Below are 20,673 nucleotides of genomic sequence, written 5' to 3'. Positions count from 1 at the left end.
TCTAGAAATTCTTTCCCAGACCACACTCATCGTGAGAAAAACATGTTACGCGGGTGTTTTATATCTGTCACCAGTATGGGAGCTGGATAAGTATAAGACCACACGTAAATACAGTTTTTGCTCCCCTTTTCTGAGAAATGTTCGAAATTAGATCTTCAGAATAGCTGAATTCTATCCGAAGCTGGACATTTGTTGTGCACATAAACTTTCTCCGTTTGGTGTGATATGATGTCTGTGACACTATAGGGAACATTTTTTCCACCACACTTGTCAACATCATCTGACTGTTGTAAACAGGGGTGCATTCCCCGCCAAACGAATCCCCGTATATAAGAGAAAGTAAATAGGTCAAAGGGGGAGACTCTCGTAATGCAAAGAGATGATGAGTCGCGGAGTGTGGCTCACGCAGTTCAAAATATCTTTGTAACATTAAATAATCTGTAATTTGTAATATAGCTGTAAATATTGATATGTTGATTAAACGTCTCTAAAAGACCATGCATTCTCTTGTCGTCTTTACACAAGAGGTGGAAACGGTACGCCCTCCCCCCAAGTTTAAGAGTGCAATGTGCAATCTGACAGGGTTCATACTTCCTTAAAAAACCCTTAAGAAACCCCTTAATTTCATCAAGCAAAATTAAGGTCCCTAAAAAACCCTTAAAAAGTCCTTAATTTTCTGAGAATTTCCTTAATATTTTAAACACTGTATCAAGTTTGATTCCCTTTTTCTTCTTTTTTACCCCTTCAAATCTTTATCCTCCGCGATATCTGCCGAAAACTTTTGTTTTGGATACATGCCAACCACGTTAAACACGTGCTTCGCCGAAAATTGCTTGGCTTGTTTGAGATTGCAATCTTTTTGCATCCTGCGAATATTTCAATCTTTTTTAATGTTGGAAGGTTTTTTTACCATATGCTACTTTATATCTGTTTATTTTTTTCATTATTTCAATAATATCTTATTTCTTAAATTTATTTTAGAAAAAATGCTAAAGACTATCGAAAAAATGTGGTTCTACTCCCACAGTCTCTGATTGTATTTAAACTTGTCATGATTGCTATTTTTATGTATTTAAAAAAGTTTTTAATATATTTATGGTGAATCTCTAATGGCTTTGGTTAGGCTTTACAGCCTGTAAAATTTTTTGGAATTTCAAGATTAAATGAAGCAATTTCAGTTTTTTTTTTTTTTTTTTTTTTAATCCTGAAATTATGAAGTTTTTTAAACTAAATTATAAGGTCCAATGCAAGGAAAAAGGATAATCAATTATATATATTTATTTATTTTCAAATGTTTTTCTGTAAAAGATATATTTTCCGCCCCCCCCCCAAAAAAATATATATATATATATAAAAAATATTGATATTAGTGAGTGATACAGCCAAGATTGAACTCTGGCTCCATCAACCCCTTTATTCAAGGAGTCAGGAGTTAGAAATTGCCTTCTCTCTTTCAAAATTTAACTTTTTATAGAAATAAACTAACTTGCGAGAAATAGTACGATATAGCAAATTTGTTCAAAATAGGATTTTAGTAACAATAACAGATCAAAAGCAATAATAACAAAACACTAGTTTAAATATCTTGAAGAAAAGAGATTTTAGTTATTTTCCTTCAATTTGCCTCTCACTCCAATCATGTATGCTAAAAAATAATGCTTTAATATACAACTAATTTTCTACAGCTATCCCCATTTTCCTAATCTTTTTTTATGATGAAATTTGAGAATGAAATGCTATGTTTTAAGAACAATATGTGCCATCTATTGTATTAATTACTACCCAATCATTTCAAGCATAATTAATAGGGGAAAACTTTTGTATTATGTTTGAAACTGGTTAATTCGCCATTTTTTGTTGAATTTTGGAATGTCATGGACTCAAAGGGCTATTTTGATCTCATCTCTTTTCTGCTTGATTTTAAGAACTCTTTTTGTTTTGTGGGGGGGGTGGGGCCTCCTTTTTGCTCTTTGATCACTCTCATCCCTATGATGTGAAATTTCAAAATTTTATTCACTGATAATAGGACATCTCAGTCGATTACACCTCTCCCTGCTTTTTGGAAACAGTGATGCATTTGTGCATGTATATATATACAATATGTATCATGTACTTTGCCCCCCCCCCCCCGGAAAACTTTCAAATGGTATACGTAAAGCCATCTAATCATTTCCCTGCTAAGTCCTTTTTTTTTGAGAGTCCTTAAAAAGTCCTTATTTTTTACTTTTGAAAATGAGTATGAACCCTGTCTGACCCCACCCTCTCATACAGATCACCCCTTGTTCTGAAAAACAGGAAGAAACACTACCATATACGTATTACTACCCATAACGTATGTGGGCGTGTACTATGTACACGCCCACATATGTAATCTCATGACATAACTAACTAAAATACATGTATCTAAAACACATCTATGTAACTAGTGTAATCAAATCAGTACCACATTTTGTTTTGCATGAAAATGCCTAATTTTAAACGGGAATAGCCAAATGTGCTGCATTTTCCTCACAAAATCTGCAGAAGTTCACCTGCAAAAATTTTAAAGAATTCTGCACATATTGATTGAGATTTGAAGCTTTACCTTCAGAAAAACTGCAGTTTCCATGCTGAAAATTAGTGATCTTTGATCCCCCCGCCAATCCACCCGGTCCCTTACCCGCCCTGGCAGACCAAGTGATAAATGCTTGTCTATGTATGTACTTTCATTCCATACAGAAATTTTTAATGCACCTTATGAGTACTTTTTTTGTGTTGCCAGCTCTTAGTCTATAACCGAAAGGTTTCAACATTTTCCTGCGCTGTGGTTGGTTTAACTTCATTTCAATCTATTGAGTGATGCTTGCTGCGCAACATCGGTTGATTGGCTACTTACCAACGGGTTTCAGCCTTTTCCTGCTCTGTGGTTAGATTAACTCGATTCCAGTCTATTTACTGCACATTGGCTGATTCTCTACTTAACGAACGGGTTGTTCGAGTGGTTAGAGCATGCTCCGTTCTCCTGAGCTGTGATTGGTCAAATTCAAATAAAATGTATTGAGTTAAGTAATGAAATAGATCCTTTCGAGAAAAATCTAAACAAAACTAAAGCGTAGTTATGTTGTACAAATCCAGCTGTGCATTGCCCACGCTCTTTGCAGAAAGTTTGAATTTTATTGGTTATCTTTTCTGAATTTCTTGCAAAAAGGAATGTTTATCCGAAATCTCTAGCATGTCTGTTGTACAATGCTCCAAATCTGATGTGGAATTAAAAGAAATCGATAAAGATTGAAAAAACAAATTTCGATGAAGTTGGATGGACAGTACTGTTACTTTATCGCTAAAAAGCAGAAAAACAGAAGTGCTTTTGTCTGAATATATCAGAAAAATTGATGAATCTGTTAAAGCCCGTTGCATCTTTTGTAATCAGAAAATAGGTTATGGAAAAAAAGGGTGCAAAAGTATTGGAGTGCACATACTCAGTAAGAAGCATGTCATAGAAGTAAAGTCCAGGTTGAGCAACTATGCTCTATCTGGTTCTTTTTTTAGTGATACTTCCGATCCTGCTCCTGATACAGTATATGGGTTAAACCCTGAATTAAAGATAGATCAAGGGAAAATAATTAATGTATAACCACCTATAAAACCATCTGTTCGGATATCAGATCGTATTTTATGTAGTCAAGCTATGGATTTTGGTACATTGCCTGAACATAGTCTCCCTTTCACTGCTGCCCCAGTGTGAATTAACCTTGCAAAAGAGCTAGCTTGAGATCTGAAAGCTTTGTCATCCTTGTCCATGGACAGAGCTTTGGCATCCATGAAAATGAGGTTTGGTTTAGCTGAGACTATGTTGTCTGAAACCATACACAGGATTCAGAGAACAAAGTTTTCACTGAATATTGATGAGTCAACAAGTAACAATCTACTCCGGGTATTGACTGTTCTATTCAGTTACTATTGTGAAGATCAAAAACAAGTGATTATTGAACATTTAAAAGTTTTTAACCTAAGCCTCTGTTGATTCCGAAACAATATTTTGTGCTATGGATTCCTGTTTTACTGAATATGGTATACCATATGAAAACCTCATTTCAATTCTAATGGACTTTTGTACTGTAACGTGGGGCTCAAAGCAAGGTTTTGAAACCTGCGTACAAAATGAAAGAGTGAACCATCTTGTTGATATAGATGGAGATTCCTGTCACCACATCCACAATGCAACAAAAAATATTTGCCAGTTCTTTCAGTTTTTTGTTGAAGGTTTGTTCATTGATTTAAACAGCAACTTTGAGTGATTGCCACTTTTAAGAAAAACACTGGTGTGCAAAAATTAAGGACGAAGTCGAAAAATTAGCATATCAGCTGAACGAAGAGGCAGAGCGGACAGAAAGACCAATCAGGAGATTAAGTAAGGTGATGTACGGTAGCACATGCGCAGATATGCAGGCAGACGTAATGGGGGAGTGTCTGAGTAGTATAAAGCATGTTGTTGTTGTAAGATCAGTATTTCTGGCAAAGAGATTGCACGCCGTATAGCAGTTAAAATCACACCGAGTTGCTGCCTCAGCAAGAAATGGCGAATAATCAATCTGTTAGACGACATCTGGATGCTTTTACCCGAGGTCGAATCATTGGGAAGTTGGAGGAAGGCTGCAGTGTGACAAGTGTGGCTGCAGAGTTCGGAATTGCTCACAGCATCGTTTCATGACTTTGGAGACAATTTCAAACTATAGGAACAGCTATCCAGGGGTTCAGTATTGGTCGTCCACGAGGAACCACACCGCAGATGACCAGTATATTGTCTTACAGGCCAGAAGAAACAGGTGGCAGACTGCGGGAGAAATCGCTAGACACACGAAACAGGCGACTGGACGACCGATATCGTGTTTTACCGTGGCCAGAAGACTACACGGTGGTGGTCTGTTTGCACGACGCCCTATACGGTGTGTACCTCTAATGCCTGCCCATCGGAGAAGGCGTTCTCTGTGATGCTGGGAACACCGGAATTGGAGAGACAATGAATGGGGACGAGTACTCTTTACAGATGAGAGCAGATTCAGTCTGAGTAGCGATTCTCATCCCATACTCATCTGGAGAGAGCGGAGAAGCTGCAATCATCCCTCGAGCATCATTGAAAGGGACAGGTATGGAGGTCCCTGTGTTCTCGTTTGGGGAGGCATCATGCTTGGTAGTCGTACAGACCTTCACATCTTCAATGCAGGTTCAGTCAACGGGACCCGTTATTGTAACGAGATTCTTCTTCCATACGTGCATCTTTAGAGGTGCTATGGGTCCGCAGTTCCTTTTCATGGACAACAATGCACCATGTCATCGCACAGTAGCTGCCGAACAGCTCTTAGAGAGTGAGGATATTGAACGTATGGATTGGCCGGCACGATCTCCGGATCTCAATCCCATCGAACATGTATGGGATTTTCTAGGCAGATGCTTGGCAGCTCGTACCTTACCACCAGTAACGATTCGGGAGCTTCAATTGGCCCTGCAAGACGAATGGGCAGCAATGCCTCAACAACTCATTGACACCCTCATTCTCAGCATAGGCAGACGCTGTGAAACCTGCCTAGCAGTTGGGGGAGATCATATCCCCTACTAAAGACTGGATGTTTCTTGCTAGACACCCATCACAGGGATGTTTCGGCCTTCAGTCACATTGTGCTCCATGCTACTTTTTCAATAAAGCTTCTTTTTATCCCTCTGATTTCTCTTTTAGTAAGTGTTGCTTACATTACACATGTCCTTACGTATTGGGGATCTTACGGTATTAAATGTGTTGATTTGGAAAGCTTTTGTACAAAGTTATATTGAAAAAACCGTCTCGTCCTTAATTTTTGCACACCAGTGTAAATTGGAGGACATATGTTCAGTTTTGGGCATTAAATAGTCAATGCCATCACGCTATGTGCCACAGGGGTGGCTCAGTTGCTATGATGGGTCTGTAGAGACATTGAGAATGTGGAATGCATTCATACTTTTTTTATTATTTTTACTTAAACTGTCATGATTGAACCACATATAATGCTATCCTCATAAGTGTGTACAAAAAGTGTGATATAAAATTAAAAGATGATAAATATGTTCAACTGAAGCAAATTCAAAAATCTCTCTCTGAAAGGTAACCAACAACAACAGTAGGTAAGCAGTGTAGATCTCGAATTATAAATAAGTTGTTTTATGAAAGGAAGAAAACTCTACTAATAATGCAACTCTATTCAGCTGTGTTATTGTCCGTTTTTCAGCAGTTGAGACTTGGCCACGCCCCCAACACGTGGTATCGGAAGATTCTATATGCGTCTTTTGGGGACGAGGCTTCAGACCAACACTGAGAAAGGTTGCCAGTTGGCCATCGTTATCGCGCTGGAAGAAGACAAGTGTTCTATAATTTTCTAAGAAATCAAATCTCATCTTTTCGCTTGAAAAAAAGGTGTACTACAAAGACAATTGTTCGACTTAAAAGTATTTTAAGGTTTGCAATGTAATTTCTATACGTTTCGGGTTAATTTATCATTGATTTTGCAAAGGAAATTCTAAACGTTCTGTTTTTCACGCTAAGTAAACATTTTCTGAAAACAATGTGAACAGTTGCAGGTGAAATTGGAAGGACAATTTTTCCTTCTATTCTGCTGAAACCTTCACAGCTCTCAAACGTGGGTTTTTCACAGTTTTCTAATTATAAATCTCTAATCGCATATTGTTAACTTTGCTGGTCAACCACTTCTCACCTTATTTTCGATCCAATTTTCTTCTTTAAAGCGTTTATTAAATATTACACAGTGGTATGGGATAAATGAACTACTTTTGCAATATTTCGAACTGTTTTACTTCGAATATAATAAAGAATTAATACATTTTCGAATTGTGTTTGTTGTTACTTTGCGAATACGAGCCATTAAAAAAAAAGACAGACGATAACTTTAATTTCGAATTTTTCTGAAAATATTTCCCTGTCACCTTTTTTTTGGCCCATTTCAAACAGTCAATATTTTGTAATAAATGTTGGGTTGATATAATCATGTAGAAACAGTATGAAAAAGTATTGAACTACTATTTCAATTCCTAGGCACTTCATTTTTAACCACACATTTAAAGCGTACGAACAATTTTGGAAGCCACGGTAGGTAAGTTGCACTCTGTGTGACACATTTCAGTACTTTAGTAGGTACAATTTTTTTTCAATATGGCTTTTATTCTTCAAAAATGAAAAAAGAAACAAAACAAAAGCTTTTCACATGCCAATATGGTTATCTGCAGAATAATTGAATAAGTGCCTGAAACAACGTTTTATGTTACTATTTTGACCTTTTTGTTTTGTAAATACAAAACAATATACATGTTTTTTTTTTTTCTTCAAGTTTTTTCGATTACTCTAAAAGTAATTCAGTTCTTCCAGTACTTTTACGGAACAGCGTTACGTGTGGGGATCATAAAATAGACAAAAGTTTGTTTCCCGTATTCTAATACAGCTCCGAACAAGGACGGAAACAAGGGAGGGGTGATGCAGGGCGATCGCCCCCTTCTTGAGTCGAGATGTAGAACCCTTCCACGGTATATTTTAATACTGAAGTTGAAAATTGTTTTAGCCTATCTTCAATAGTTTTACGAAGCTCTTGCTGCCTGGAAAATGAAATCGTAGCACATATTTTAAAACTTTAGTGATAGTAGGGATCCGAACTTTGTATAGGAAGTATTTCAGAGTTCCAAAACTCAATTTAGACGATTTTAGATGATATTAAATAGGGTTATAGGATTCAAGGGCTCTTTTCAGGAAAGTTTCGAAAATTGAAGTTCCCTCCCCCCCCCCAAAAAAAAAAGAGAAACTATTCCGTTACACCTTTGATGGCGTTAAGTTAAAGAATGGGGTTTTTTACACTCCTTCGCAGTTTTGTGGAAAAGAAAGTCCCCCTCCCTCCTAAAACAACTGAAATGAGACGATCTTTCATGGTGTTTAGAAGGGGGGGGGCGGAGGTTTGCGAATTTATAAAAGGGTAAGGGTGTGAAATCAATCACCCCCTCCTTGAATAGTTTCTGGATCCGTCCTTGGCTCTGAATGTAAAATGCGTTAATTTTTAGCAAGAAACGTTGCTTTCATCAACATATTCAACAATATCTCACATTGGCAAGAAAACTGATTCAACCAAAAAAAAACAGCAATGGAGAAAATTTAGGTTTGACGCAATAGTAATTTTAAGCGTTTTAGTCTCAAATATTACAATATGCGCAATCACCTTATTATGTGATGTTTGTCAATTAGTTTTTGAAGTATAGATACATAATGCATAATTTAAGCTCGAAAAATATTCTTCCAAATTATGAAATTTAAATGATGTGTCACTATTGATGAAATCGTTTCTAACCCCCCCCCCCCCCCCCCCGCACCATTTAGCTAACTTTGAGATTTTTGTGTCGAGAAAGAGCATTAAATTTAGATTTTAAATCAATATCCGGTGCGGTTTTCCGAAATTTTGAATTGTGTCACTTTCCTTTGCCGGGATGCGATATGATTCTTTGTCAAAAACATACATGATCATAAAAAAATTGTGACTAGCACTATCCAGGGGGAGGGGGGGAGCCGGTCTTTTCCCTTAAAGCAATTGTTAGTGCGATTTTGGTGACTTAGAGCAAACCTAAGGAGCCGTTCACAAATGATGTCACGCTTGAAAGGGGTAGAGAGGGAGGGTTCGGGGTTCATGAACTTCTGACAGTTTTAGTCTCAAGGGGGAAGGAGGGGATTACAAGAAATGTGACTTCACACACTTTAGTCCAAATAAAAGCGTTCGTTATAGCAATATGTTCATGGAACATTGCGTGAGATGTGACGAGGGGAGAGTGTAAGGTGAAATGTAACATCCTTTATGGACAATCCGTGTGAACGTTAAGTTACTGTGTACTGAAGTGCTAAACCAAATTCCTTTCTGGCCCTTCCAGAAACAAAGTTGGTTAGCCCCCCTCCCCCGCTCCCGCGCTGGAAAATACTCGCCCTGGGGGTAGTCGTCATCTCTTAAGACGGCCGTACCGATGAACCTATAATTTTAAAACAGTATTCCAATCAAAGTCACTTTTTATAACGCACCGAAAATTATTATATATTTCTAAACATGAGCATTCATGCAATACTTAGAGAAATAACCTCAATTTCAATAGTCAATTGCATTAATATTTTGATTGATTTTTTATTGTTTTCTCATTTACTTTTGTTTATCACATGTAAATCCTTTCCGGAACAATTGGCCAGTCCCCGCCTTTGGTTCAGCCAGGTTTTTTTTTGGGGGGGGGGAGGGGAACTTTTGTTCGAATAATGTTTTCAGCATTTTTTAAAAATAACTGCTACTGTAGATCTACTGACTGTATATCCACTCTATATGATCTGAAATTTTGTACAATCCATACAGATGCATCAAAGACCCAACCCCTAAGATCTGCTGAGTAACCACTCCCCCCCCCCCGCCACCCCCCCCCCCCCCCCCGAAGAAAAGGGAGAGGGAGATAGAGATACTAAGTCTTCAAAAAGAACGCAACCTTTAAGCATTTCAATGCCACAGTCTGTGTGACAATAAAATTATCTTGCTCCCCCCCCCCCCCTTTTATTTCCATCAGCGCACTAGCAATTTCGAATATAAGACATTAGTGTTTAAAAGGATATCGTTCAAAATTCGGAAAGCCTATCCTTAATAGAAATGTTTCATTCGGAAAACAAAATACCTTACTTTTTTTTGTAAATACAATATTTTTGTTCTGAAATTTTCAGTTTAAAACGTAAAGATTCCCCGTAGACGACAATTACGCGTAGCTAGAAATGAAAGAAAAGAGCACAAAGACATTTTCGCAAATTTAAATGCCCGCCAAAGTTAGGGTTGTCTCAATTGCAAGCAGTAGCTATCACCCCTGCGCTAAAATTAGCTCTGCTTCTGGGAAGGCGTTCCGAAGTGTCTTCTCCTCATGAATGCACAATACCAATGTTCCAGAAATGTGTTTGTCTATTTGAATGTAAGGAACCAATAATCCACAAACTGTATGATCAACAATTTTCTGTTTTTAAGCAATTCTTATGTTGCTGCATTAAACCTCAAATAATTAATAAATGCAAAAGTGGTTAAAACTTAAAGCACTTTAACTGAAGAAAAAGCACCTCATGAAACCCAAGGATATGTTTATAGGCACTCAAGCTTTAGACACCTTAAAACAATGATATCAAACCCTAACTGATGATTTTTTAAACAAACTTGGAGATGCTTACTTCACTTGTAGCAGTTATTTAAAGAAAGATGCTTCCACTCTCCAACAAATTGTTAATTTGGGCCACTGCGCTAGATCCTATACAGAAAGGTCATAGTATAGCTATCAGAAGATTAGAACAACTACCTAATCTAATTCCTAATGTTCTGTGTCAAGAAGAAATTGATAAATACCTACAAGGAGTAAGGTGTTATCAGGTTGACGATTACCTTCCAGCTGCTGATACACCTATTCCAATTGATGAATGGTGGACTTAAGGTGTTTGAAACAAATAGATATTCATGGGCTCATACTGGAAGGTACGTTTAGTACAGTCATAGAAAAAAAAACGAAACACTCAATCGTATTCAAAGACTATTGACACTAGAGACACGTGTAAGGTGTTATTGTTTCAGGAATAAAAAGTTCTACATAATTATGTTTAAAAAATTGTTGTTAAGAAGGGGTCGTCTTCATATTAAAACGAGCATCAACTTCAAATTTTTCAATGAGAACCCTCTTTTTTATCACATATTTGTGATTGGCATCCATTTTTAACTTTGTATACAAAGTTTTGTTTAATTCGATCCAGCCATTACTTCAGAATCGAGTTTTGATATTTTTACTCATAACACAAAAACTAGATTCTGCACGGCAAAGATTGTTTTTTATATCAAAATATGAATTGACCCATTAATTAAAACATCATTTAGAACACCTAAAATGAAATTTTAGTTTTTTTATGAATTGTTTTAATATTTTTTGAAAAATATATGATCTGAAACCATATTAAATTTTAATAGAAAAGCAATCTAGAAGAGCTTTTATATGGGAATCCAAAATTTGAGCTCGAAATATTCAGTAGTTTTCGCGCTATGCTTAAAAATTCATTTTTTCCCACTTTAGGGGACCGTGTACTTTTTTAAAACAGAAATTATGAAAGTTGGTTTCTTCGTAAAAAAAAGAAAAAAAATTATTCAACAAAATAAGCAAACCAATTATAAGGTGGTTTTTCTACATTAGAGTTACGTTTGAATTTTTTAAATGCATAAATTTATTTGCTTTCTCTACAGAAGAACAACACAATATTGCAACGGTCAGTTTTTTGTGGATATCGTTCAAACGTCAATGTGTAAATAATGCAAAACACTACTTCATTGTCTAGTAAAAAAAGCACTCCAAAAATAGCTGACAGTGTGAAGTTTCGCCTTAAACGGTATCCAGATGGGTCAATAGGTAATATTTGCTATTAGATAAGTTTATTTTTTTTAGGAATTATTATTATTATTTTTTTTTTGTAAAGTGTTTGAATAATTTTCAATCTGTTAAGATCTAAAAGAGGAAATGTCAGTCGCAGTAGTGGGCCGCATGCTTTGAGCCGTATTCTGCATGAAAGTAGTAGTTGTGGCTTTTTTTTTGACTTCTTCAAAGATTAAACAAAACATTTATTTGAGTGTTAGATTAAGTTGTGTTATTGTCTATTCTTAACTATAATTTAAATACTATTTTTCTATTGGCTTTCTCGATCATTGTCCGTACATTTCACATTGAAATCATTCTTGCAAGACAAAGATAAAATTTCAAATTATTTTCTTCTTTTTTGAATAACGTGAAAAAATATCGACCAAGAAAGAAAGTTATAATAAATTATTGATATCAACTATAAACTGGTGCCTAAAAACTGGTGGATGAAGAAAATTTATCTCACCAGTGAGATGCCGTAAACATACAGCAGATAAATTTACATTACATACCAGTTTATTTGCACTCTCAGCTTCAATGAAGTGACTTCTGCATCCTGTACCATTAGTTCCGAATCCAGTCTGCAAAGTCCACGACAAGGTCGAAACTGTAGTCTCTGTATAGATTAACCCGCCTCTCGGGTATGCTGCATTTAGTATTGCAATAGGTGCATCAGCCTAATGCATGATACTATAGAAAACGTTCGTTTGCAAGTATATAATGCACGAAACAAAATCAAAAAATGCTAAGCTTTGATTGCAAGTGCAAAGTTACAAAACCGGAGAAATGACAAGAAGTCTGATTTCCGTTCACCTTGGTTTAAGCTAAAATAACTTTTGTCTTTTTGAATTAGGGGTTGGACCATCTCGAATCTCATTGCTAGAAACAGCATTGGGAAATTACTTTCCTAAATTGCTTTTAAGAGCCATTACATGTTTAACTAAAATCGCCAATTTTGTTATGTTTTTTAAATAATACCACCGATCCTCGCTGGTCGAAGATCCACCGTCGTCATTAATGGTGACTGGGCAACGTTAAATATGCTCGTGGTCACAATGTCGTCCAAGTGAAATGATACCTCTGGGGGTGCCAGACTAGAAAGTGATTCGACTCCTGGCCTGGTTCTAAATTCTCGAACTGTCTATAAATGGCACCAGTCCTTCATAGTTTGAGGGCCAGAGGTCCCTTTGATAGTTGATAATAATACCATGCATTATGATCTTTCGCATCAAATTTGGATTTGAATCATATTCTCTTTTTTCGATTACAAAAAAGCCGCTAGAAAAATTACTGTGTTTGTCCACTGTGTTAATTCAAATAACCAAATTTTTCCCAAATAAAGTTTGAGTATGAATGGTTTGCTCATTAATGGGTATTTATGTTCTCCTGTTTCTGTTTTATTTTTTAGATTGATATTTCGTTCATTTTATGTATTTAGAGCAAATTTTCACGGAATAAATGGACCTTGCTTCGCTCGAGTCTCCAATCTATTTAATGCTGTTTCGTTCTACTTTGTGCGGTGTATTTTTTATATTTTTGTGTGATGGCCCAAACTTCTGCCGACGTTCTGCGAAATTAAAAATGCGCAATTCCTTTTTACATCAAAAGACTTTCTATTCATTCCAAAATAAACCTGTAACATAGGTGCAATGGATTTATCAAACATATTCACATCATGATTCTAGGTATAAGGTTGGATATTAACATTTCTATGAGGTTATTTTGCTGAATTAATATATAAGCAATCCAATAGGTTCATATTAGAAAAGGCAAAAAGTTCCACTACTTTTAATTTATCATTATTCGATTTATTAAACAACGATCTGTACGATGGACCAGCCAAACCCCATCCGTCTTTCTTAGGTTAATCCAGGTAGACAAAAATCAGTAAATATTTTAACTTTTGTTTCAAAAAAAAAGTTTTCGACCATAAATCGCTTTTTAACGCAGCATTATCGGCCAAAAAATATTGAATTACGGAAAAAAGAGATCTTTAAAAAATCATGAATTGAGTTGGATAATCTCAATCTTTTCTTTGTTTACATTCCGTTACTTGATAAGCCGTGACCTTGAAAGAAGCGTTTTCAATGTGGTGACGGTCCCTAAAACGTTTTCGTTAATAACTCCTGTTCTACTGCACGGAATGCAGTGAAATTTCATACCCTGGCTGTATTTTGCTGTCTAAACATAATTATGTAGCAAAAAATAGGGGTTCCCATTTGAAAATCAAGAGTTGGTGCTCATTTTGCTTTGTATATGGTTCCTTATCAAAATTTCACCTATGTAGTTTTAAAGAAGACTTTAAACTAAGTTGGATGACTCTTTTCTTTCTTTTCTAGCATGTATAATGGCCGAATAATTAAAAGTGTTTCGTTTTTTTTTTCTGTGACGTACCATGAATGATATTATTGACAAAAGTATTGTGCAATGAGATTTCATCAAATGAAGTTATCACACCAATAACTAATTTAACTAGTGCCCTTTTAAGTTGCAGAATGTAATTTGGGTTATTTGCAGAAAACAATATTTGTGGTTGAAATTATCTCTTTTTATTTTCACTTTGGTGATGTAATACAATGATCTCCTTGGCAAGCTATTTACATATGAAATATGAAATTGGAAAATAAATTTTCTCGAAGCATTGATAATTTAGTAAACTTGCAAAACCATTATTGATCAATTTGTAATATGACTAATAAAGAGTCATTTATCTAATGGAGGTTCCATTAATTTAAATGTTAGATTTGCTGGCTAAGTTTACAATTTTAAAATGCCTAATCAAGAGCATTTTGGCAAACAGCCGACTCGGCTGACCAAGAAACTAAAAATACAGCGCTTCTGAGCTACCGAAACAATATAGATGGTCAGCCAGAATCATTTGCATGGATTTCAAGATATGCATTTGAGATGTGTATTTCCCGATGTTGGAAAATCAGCTAATCAAACGAAATAGGAACTTCGTCATTTCATGACGTAAGGCATGCACGTGTCTAAGATCCGGAAATACGTTACAATCATTGAATTAGCATTTGTGACTTTGCAAGATAAAAGAAAACCAGGATTTAATTTAAAGCTAAATGTATCAAAATAAACATAACGGATTGATAATATCATTTGGAATTCCCAACAGGGCTGCCTCTTGCAAAGCACAATGTATCAAAAGATTACAAACAATTTTTTTCCCTTCAAATGCAATTAAACTTTTTAAAATGTGTAGTTCATTTCATGACATCAGAAATAGGTTGAAGCTTCATAAGTCCTATTTGCTCCAGAAAGTCATGTCCAACAGGTACATGACAGAATAAAAAATACAATTCAGAGGTACATATAAACACGTACAAATACACCAAAATTCATTTTTAAAGACACAAAATAATTACATTTGTTTTTGAAGATTTTTTTTTTTTTTTTTTTTGTAGAAAAATTTGCAAAGAAACACTTAAGTGTTATTGGACTTCGAAATTTTTAAACCAAAGAGGTCTTCAAAAAAGAATTTTATTTAAAGGTTTCGTGAAAAGATCCATAAAATTTTGTTTCGTATTAACGTAATTTAAATCAAACATATTTTCATCATTTAAATTTCTCAAGAAATGTAATTTTATATCAATATGCTTAGTTCTACATTTTTCTATGGATGAATTTGAACAGTTAATTGCTGCTTGATTGTCGCAGAGTAATTTGAAATTAGGTTTCAAGTTGATTAACTTTAAATTTACAATTTAATTCAAAATTCAAACAATCCAGATAAGCTCTTTAGCTGCCTCTGTTAACGATACATACTCTGCTTCCATGGTGGATAACCTCACGCATTTTTGCTTGAATGTTTTCCAGATTATAGGAGATTTGTTGATAAAAAGAATCATATCACCAATTGAAATTCTCTCATCGCTATTTGCAGCAAAGTTAGCGTTGCTGAAGCATTTAATTTTCAAATCGGAAATATTAGATAAACAGTTTTAACGAGCTTCTGTCATGTAAATACCCGAGTAATTAAAGTAGAACAGTCCAATGTGCATAAGTCCAGGATTCGATTGAAATTGAGACAAGATATTTACAGTGTAACTTAAATATGGCCAAGTTCTATTTGCAACAAATGCAATACAGCCCAAAATGTTACGATAGGGAAATTTAGAAACCAATTCAATCTCTTCTTTTGAATACGGACATTGGGTTTTTGAAAGAATTGTGCCAATTCCTATAGGTAATTAAGCAATTGGGAAACTGAAATTCTTATAAGCATCATATACTTTGCTGATGTATGGCTGTTGCTGTATGAACAAATTACCGTTGCTTTATTCAGATTCAACTCCTAAAAGTTTGCCCTAGCATTTTTATATTAAATTTAGATTGGAGTTTTAAGTGACAATTTTTAAATATTGTTCATTTTTACAAAACACAACAATGTCAGCAACATAAAGTATTAACACAATTTTATTTTCAATTGTACATACACAATTTGCCCAAGTTAATTTATTAAAACCCAATTTTAGTAGCACACTGTGAATTTTAGTAAACCATTCCCTTCTAGATTGTTGTAACCCTTATAATGCTCGATTCATTTTACAAACATATTCAGGTTTTCGAGGATCCTTAAATCCTTGTGGCTGTGACATGTAAATGGTTTCATTTAAAGGAGCATATAAATACGTACATTTTACATCAAACTGGTTATGTAACCATTTCATTTTACACTCAAAAATAGAAAAGAACATTCAGATTAACGAGAAACTAATTACTGGATTAAAGCCTGGTCAAAATCAACCCCTCTGGCTTTCCAATTTCCCCGAGCATAGAGCCGACTTTTATATCTGCCTCCCCCTTATCATTTTGTTTTACAGTGAAAACCTAACGGCATCCAGTTATTTCTGAATTGACCAGTTTCGGCACAAACTACCAAACATTTTTTTGTTTAATAATTTCCATCTCTTGAGACATTGACTCAAGCCATTTATCTGCTTCCGGAGTCCTTAATGCTTCATTAAAGTTAGTAGGAATCTGAGGTTCTAGTCATAATTGAGAAGATTCTGCCATGATTGGATCAACAATTCCAGAAAAGTCCTTTTTACTGCTAAAGCTAAAATTTTCTTTTATATACTCAATATTATGAGAAATTCAGAATTTTTCCACATCATTGTGTGAGCGTAACCTAGCATTTAAAAAAAAAATATATCAAAATGAACATAAAGAATTGATAATATCATTTGGAATTCCCAACAAAAAGATCAGGAAGGATGAGTATCAAAACGTGTAATGCTATCCAGACGGTGAAATGCAGCCTTAAATCCAAAAAGAAAACATCTATCAAGTATTTTCACCGTGAAGACATCTGTAATGGGTCTATAAATTTATCATTGTGTAAAATTATGAAGAGGGCTAGAGCAAAGTACTGACTTGAAAAGTTAAATCATAATGAAAAGAAAAAATTGAAAAGGATTCAACCCAGCTTGAATCAAAAACTTGTGGAAAACAAGTATTAAAGAAGCACATGATTCTTTTAAGAATCACCAGACAAAACAAGTGCCTCTAAAGTAAAATCGCACCAAATAATGTTGATTCCTCAGCATTGATAAAGAAATCTTGCTCTAATTATATTTTGAACTGTAAAAAACAAACAGGGCCTATTGAAAAAACACAAAAAGAGCAATGGAAAATGTTTTTTGCTAGAAGTTCAGAAAATGCCAAAGAGAGTAAATAAAGTTTTATGATTTTTTTTTGTCTTTAAATGAGTTTTGTGACATTGAATTGCATTACTAAAATATATATTAATGAAAGTGAGCCTAGGTAAGTCTTGTACAATGCATATTGATAATCTATTATAAAAACTTTTGATTGAACTGTTATCAAGGTTTGATTTTTACTGTATCATTCATGGCCGTTTTTTCTCTAAAATGAATCTATTACAAAATTAGACCAAAAGCATGTTTCTTATATATATATATATGCTATTAAATCCTAATTGTAAGAACTTAAAATAAAAGTAAATTATTTTAAGTTAAATTACACATAACGTGTAATTTAATTTACTCAATATTCTTCAATTCTTTAAATCTAGCATTTAACTCCAGAAATCTGTCTGGAAAATCTAAATTACAAGTACTATATTTTTTCTTTATTATGGCTTTTCCCCTATGGTGTTTATAGTCTTGTCAGTTATTAATAAATTAGCTAATTTATTAATGACCAAAATTCCTAAGGACTTTTTTGATTGTTTTGAAATGTTCCTGCTTTTTTAATACACGGTGGTATGTTATATCAGTTTTTATTTGACTTGCAATGGTACGTGATGATGCCATGGTATTTCAGTTTTTTTCCCCCTTCAGTATGTCACATGTCTGTTTATCTTTTTATTAATTTTGCTTCTTGAGAATTATTCTCATTTCATACTTGATAATTTTGTTTGCTAGTATTGCTATTTTAGCAAAAAGTAAGTTAATCTCTGAACAATAAACTTTATCTTTCTATTTATTGCTTTTTGAGGATTATTCTCACTTCGTATGTGAGTTTCATTTATTAGTACAGCTATGTTAGCAGAAATTAGCTTAATTTCTGAATACCATTGAGAAGTACTCTATATAACTTGCTCAAATAAAATAATAATTTAGATGCAGATTTCCTTAAATTAAAATTGTTGCAGTGTAAGTTTTTCTCCTTTAATTCATCAAACATTAACATTCTCAAAGAATAAGACATCTGCATCATAACATGCTGTCTTTTTCTAAAATCCTATCCAAATGGGTTGCACATCTAAAGAAAAAGAAATTTGCTTTATACTACAAAAGTTGGATGATTGACCTCAAACTTGAAATCTAATTTCAATGTAGCATCGTTGCTTAATTTCTCTATTAACTGGAACCTTTTTAATGTCCACTTTTTCGTGTAGATAAAAATGCAACTTTTTAGTTATTTTCATTTCATGGCAGCTATTAGTAATTTTTAGTAATTGGTATAAGTAGACCAGTTTCAATACAAATATCCTATTCACATTAAATTTAAAGTTACCCCCCCCCCCCCCAATCTACAACTACCCATTCTAATTCTTATACTTTTTTGAAGTAAAATTCTTAACATTCGAGTTTTCTATGTTTATCAGCTTAGAGTCAACTTAAGTTCTGAAATGCATTCAAATGTTCCATTTAGATGAAGAAGGCAAAAAATCTCAATAATAAAGCAATCTGAACTAATGAATGCATTCAGCTTAGACTTAAAATTAGGATAAATTCTCAAATATTCAATAAATTTTTAAGATTTATAAAAACGTTATAATGTTTAGATAAGATGTGATTTTGTTTTATGCTTTGCCTAAAGATCAGGTATAATTTTAGTGAAAAAATAACATGTTGAACATTAGTCATGGTTTATAAGAAAAACTGAAATTTTATTTTGTTCTGATAAAATTGTGGAGTAGAAGCAATATTACAAGAGTGTGAAAATCTGTTGCATGCATAGAAAGAGGGAGCACTACCTTCATGATCAGCTCAAAATGTAAACAAAGGGCATCTAATTCCTTCTTTCAATCACCTTTTCAATTCCAGTTGAAAGTACAGTGAAATTCCGTTACAACAAATACTAATACAACAAAACTTCCATTTCAAAAAAAATAAATTTTCAGTCCCTATATAATTTCTATTACATTGCTTGAATTCCATTACAACAAAATTTGCGATCCCTTGAAGTTCATTGTCACGGGATTTTACTGTAATTGAACAATATAGCATCTAACTTGATCTCAGAAATATTGTTTTTGTTTCTTTAATGTAATCTTCTAAACTCAGGTCGTATGTATTTACATGCTCTTGAACTATGTGTATTTTAAAACCCTAGGTTTAAAAATCTGAAAGCTGATGTTGTATTCGTTCATGGATTACTCGGTGCAACGTTTTGGACTTGGCGCCAGAATGATAATGTTCAGAAGAGCATCAAAACATCCGGTAAAAAAATCCCATTTAGCGCTGAAAATGAGGTCCTAAAACCAGAGTCATCTTTTGGAAATTATGATTGTGATTCTTATACTTGGTGCTGGCCAAAGGTAAAAATGACTGTTGGCTTATTCCTAATTTATCGAAGTTTTTATTTTTATGAGGATTAATTAATTCAAAGTCATGCTCTTTTGTGAAGTCACATATTGTATGCAGTGCATTTCTAAAGTCCTAATTTATAAATATTTATGTCCACTTTTACTATGTTTGAATGTAAATGTGAATAATTCTCTTATGATGTCTAGAAAGCAAAATACATACCACTCAACATAACAAATTCTGTAAAAAAAAATTATGGTATGATCAACTGAACTGAGAATTATTTCTTTTCTACGTTTGTAACACTTTGCACTTGACACCGTCATTTGCAATTTTGAATCAATGCAATGAAAAGAAATACGTAATAGATAATATGGTGGCACCTGTTTTTCTGTCTTATTCAGAACATTTGAGTGAAGAGAGCCTCCGATCTAACTCTAAGGTCGAAATTTCTTTTAAAGGGCTGGTAGCCAGCTTGAACCTTAGAATGACTATTCATTAACCCCCGAAACATTTGGATAATTTCCGGTATCATCATCATTCTCCCATTTAAAGGGTCTCATCATCTTAAAGAAGTCCCCTTATTCTTCAAAATTTCGTTTCCGGTAGCAGTTAGCAACACTATGGGAACCATCTTACTGCCTCCTTCACTTGCTAATTTATCCCTTCAGTACTATAAAAACAAGGTCCACAAACCAGTCGTTAGTTGTAATTGCTTTAGCCTTGTTAAATTGCGTTTTATGACTGAAAGCTCTCTTGATAAAAACTTTCATAAATAGATGTCAAATATTCAAAATGATTTCATTTATTGGTACATATTTAATCTTAAAACGATTGTAAGTACAGTCAAGCCCTCTTATTAGAATATCCATTAAAAGAATATCCCGCTTAATATAATACATTTTCAATGTGGTAAACCAATGAAATGACTTATTTTGATCCGGGTTAATGGAATATCCTGCTTATTAGAATATTTTTATGGCAAAATGGCTATTCTATTAATCGGGTGCGACTGTATATATGTATAAAGAAGTTATAAAGTTTCAAAATGTTGTAAAAAATTAAATCATATACATTTGAAGTTATAAAATGAACAGAATTTGAAGTGTTGTGAAAATGGAGTGTACTTTAGAGCCGTGTACTGATCCTGGTGGTACAGTTGTAAAAGTATCTGAAAAACAATGGAGCACAATCCTGACATGCA

At 34.2% G+C, this 20,673-nt stretch overlaps 1 protein-coding gene across 1 annotated transcript in view; it reads left to right on the top strand.

The window, feature by feature from the left end:
• Nucleotides 1-20,673, top strand: part of LOC129218449 (protein SERAC1-like) — a 140,111-nt gene that overhangs the window by 69,270 nt on the left and 50,168 nt on the right. The window contains exon 9 of the mRNA XM_054852724.1: nt 19,276-19,480. Coding sequence (XP_054708699.1) covers nt 19,276-19,480 — 205 coding nt within the window. The remainder of the gene's footprint in view (nt 1-19,275; nt 19,481-20,673) is intronic.

This window comes from Uloborus diversus, chromosome 3 (genome assembly GCF_026930045.1).
Source record: "Uloborus diversus isolate 005 chromosome 3, Udiv.v.3.1, whole genome shotgun sequence".
NCBI classification, from domain to species: Eukaryota; Metazoa; Arthropoda; class Arachnida; order Araneae; family Uloboridae; genus Uloborus; species Uloborus diversus.
The sequence above is the reverse complement of the archived record's forward strand: the minus strand, read 5'-3'. Positions and strand labels throughout refer to the sequence as shown.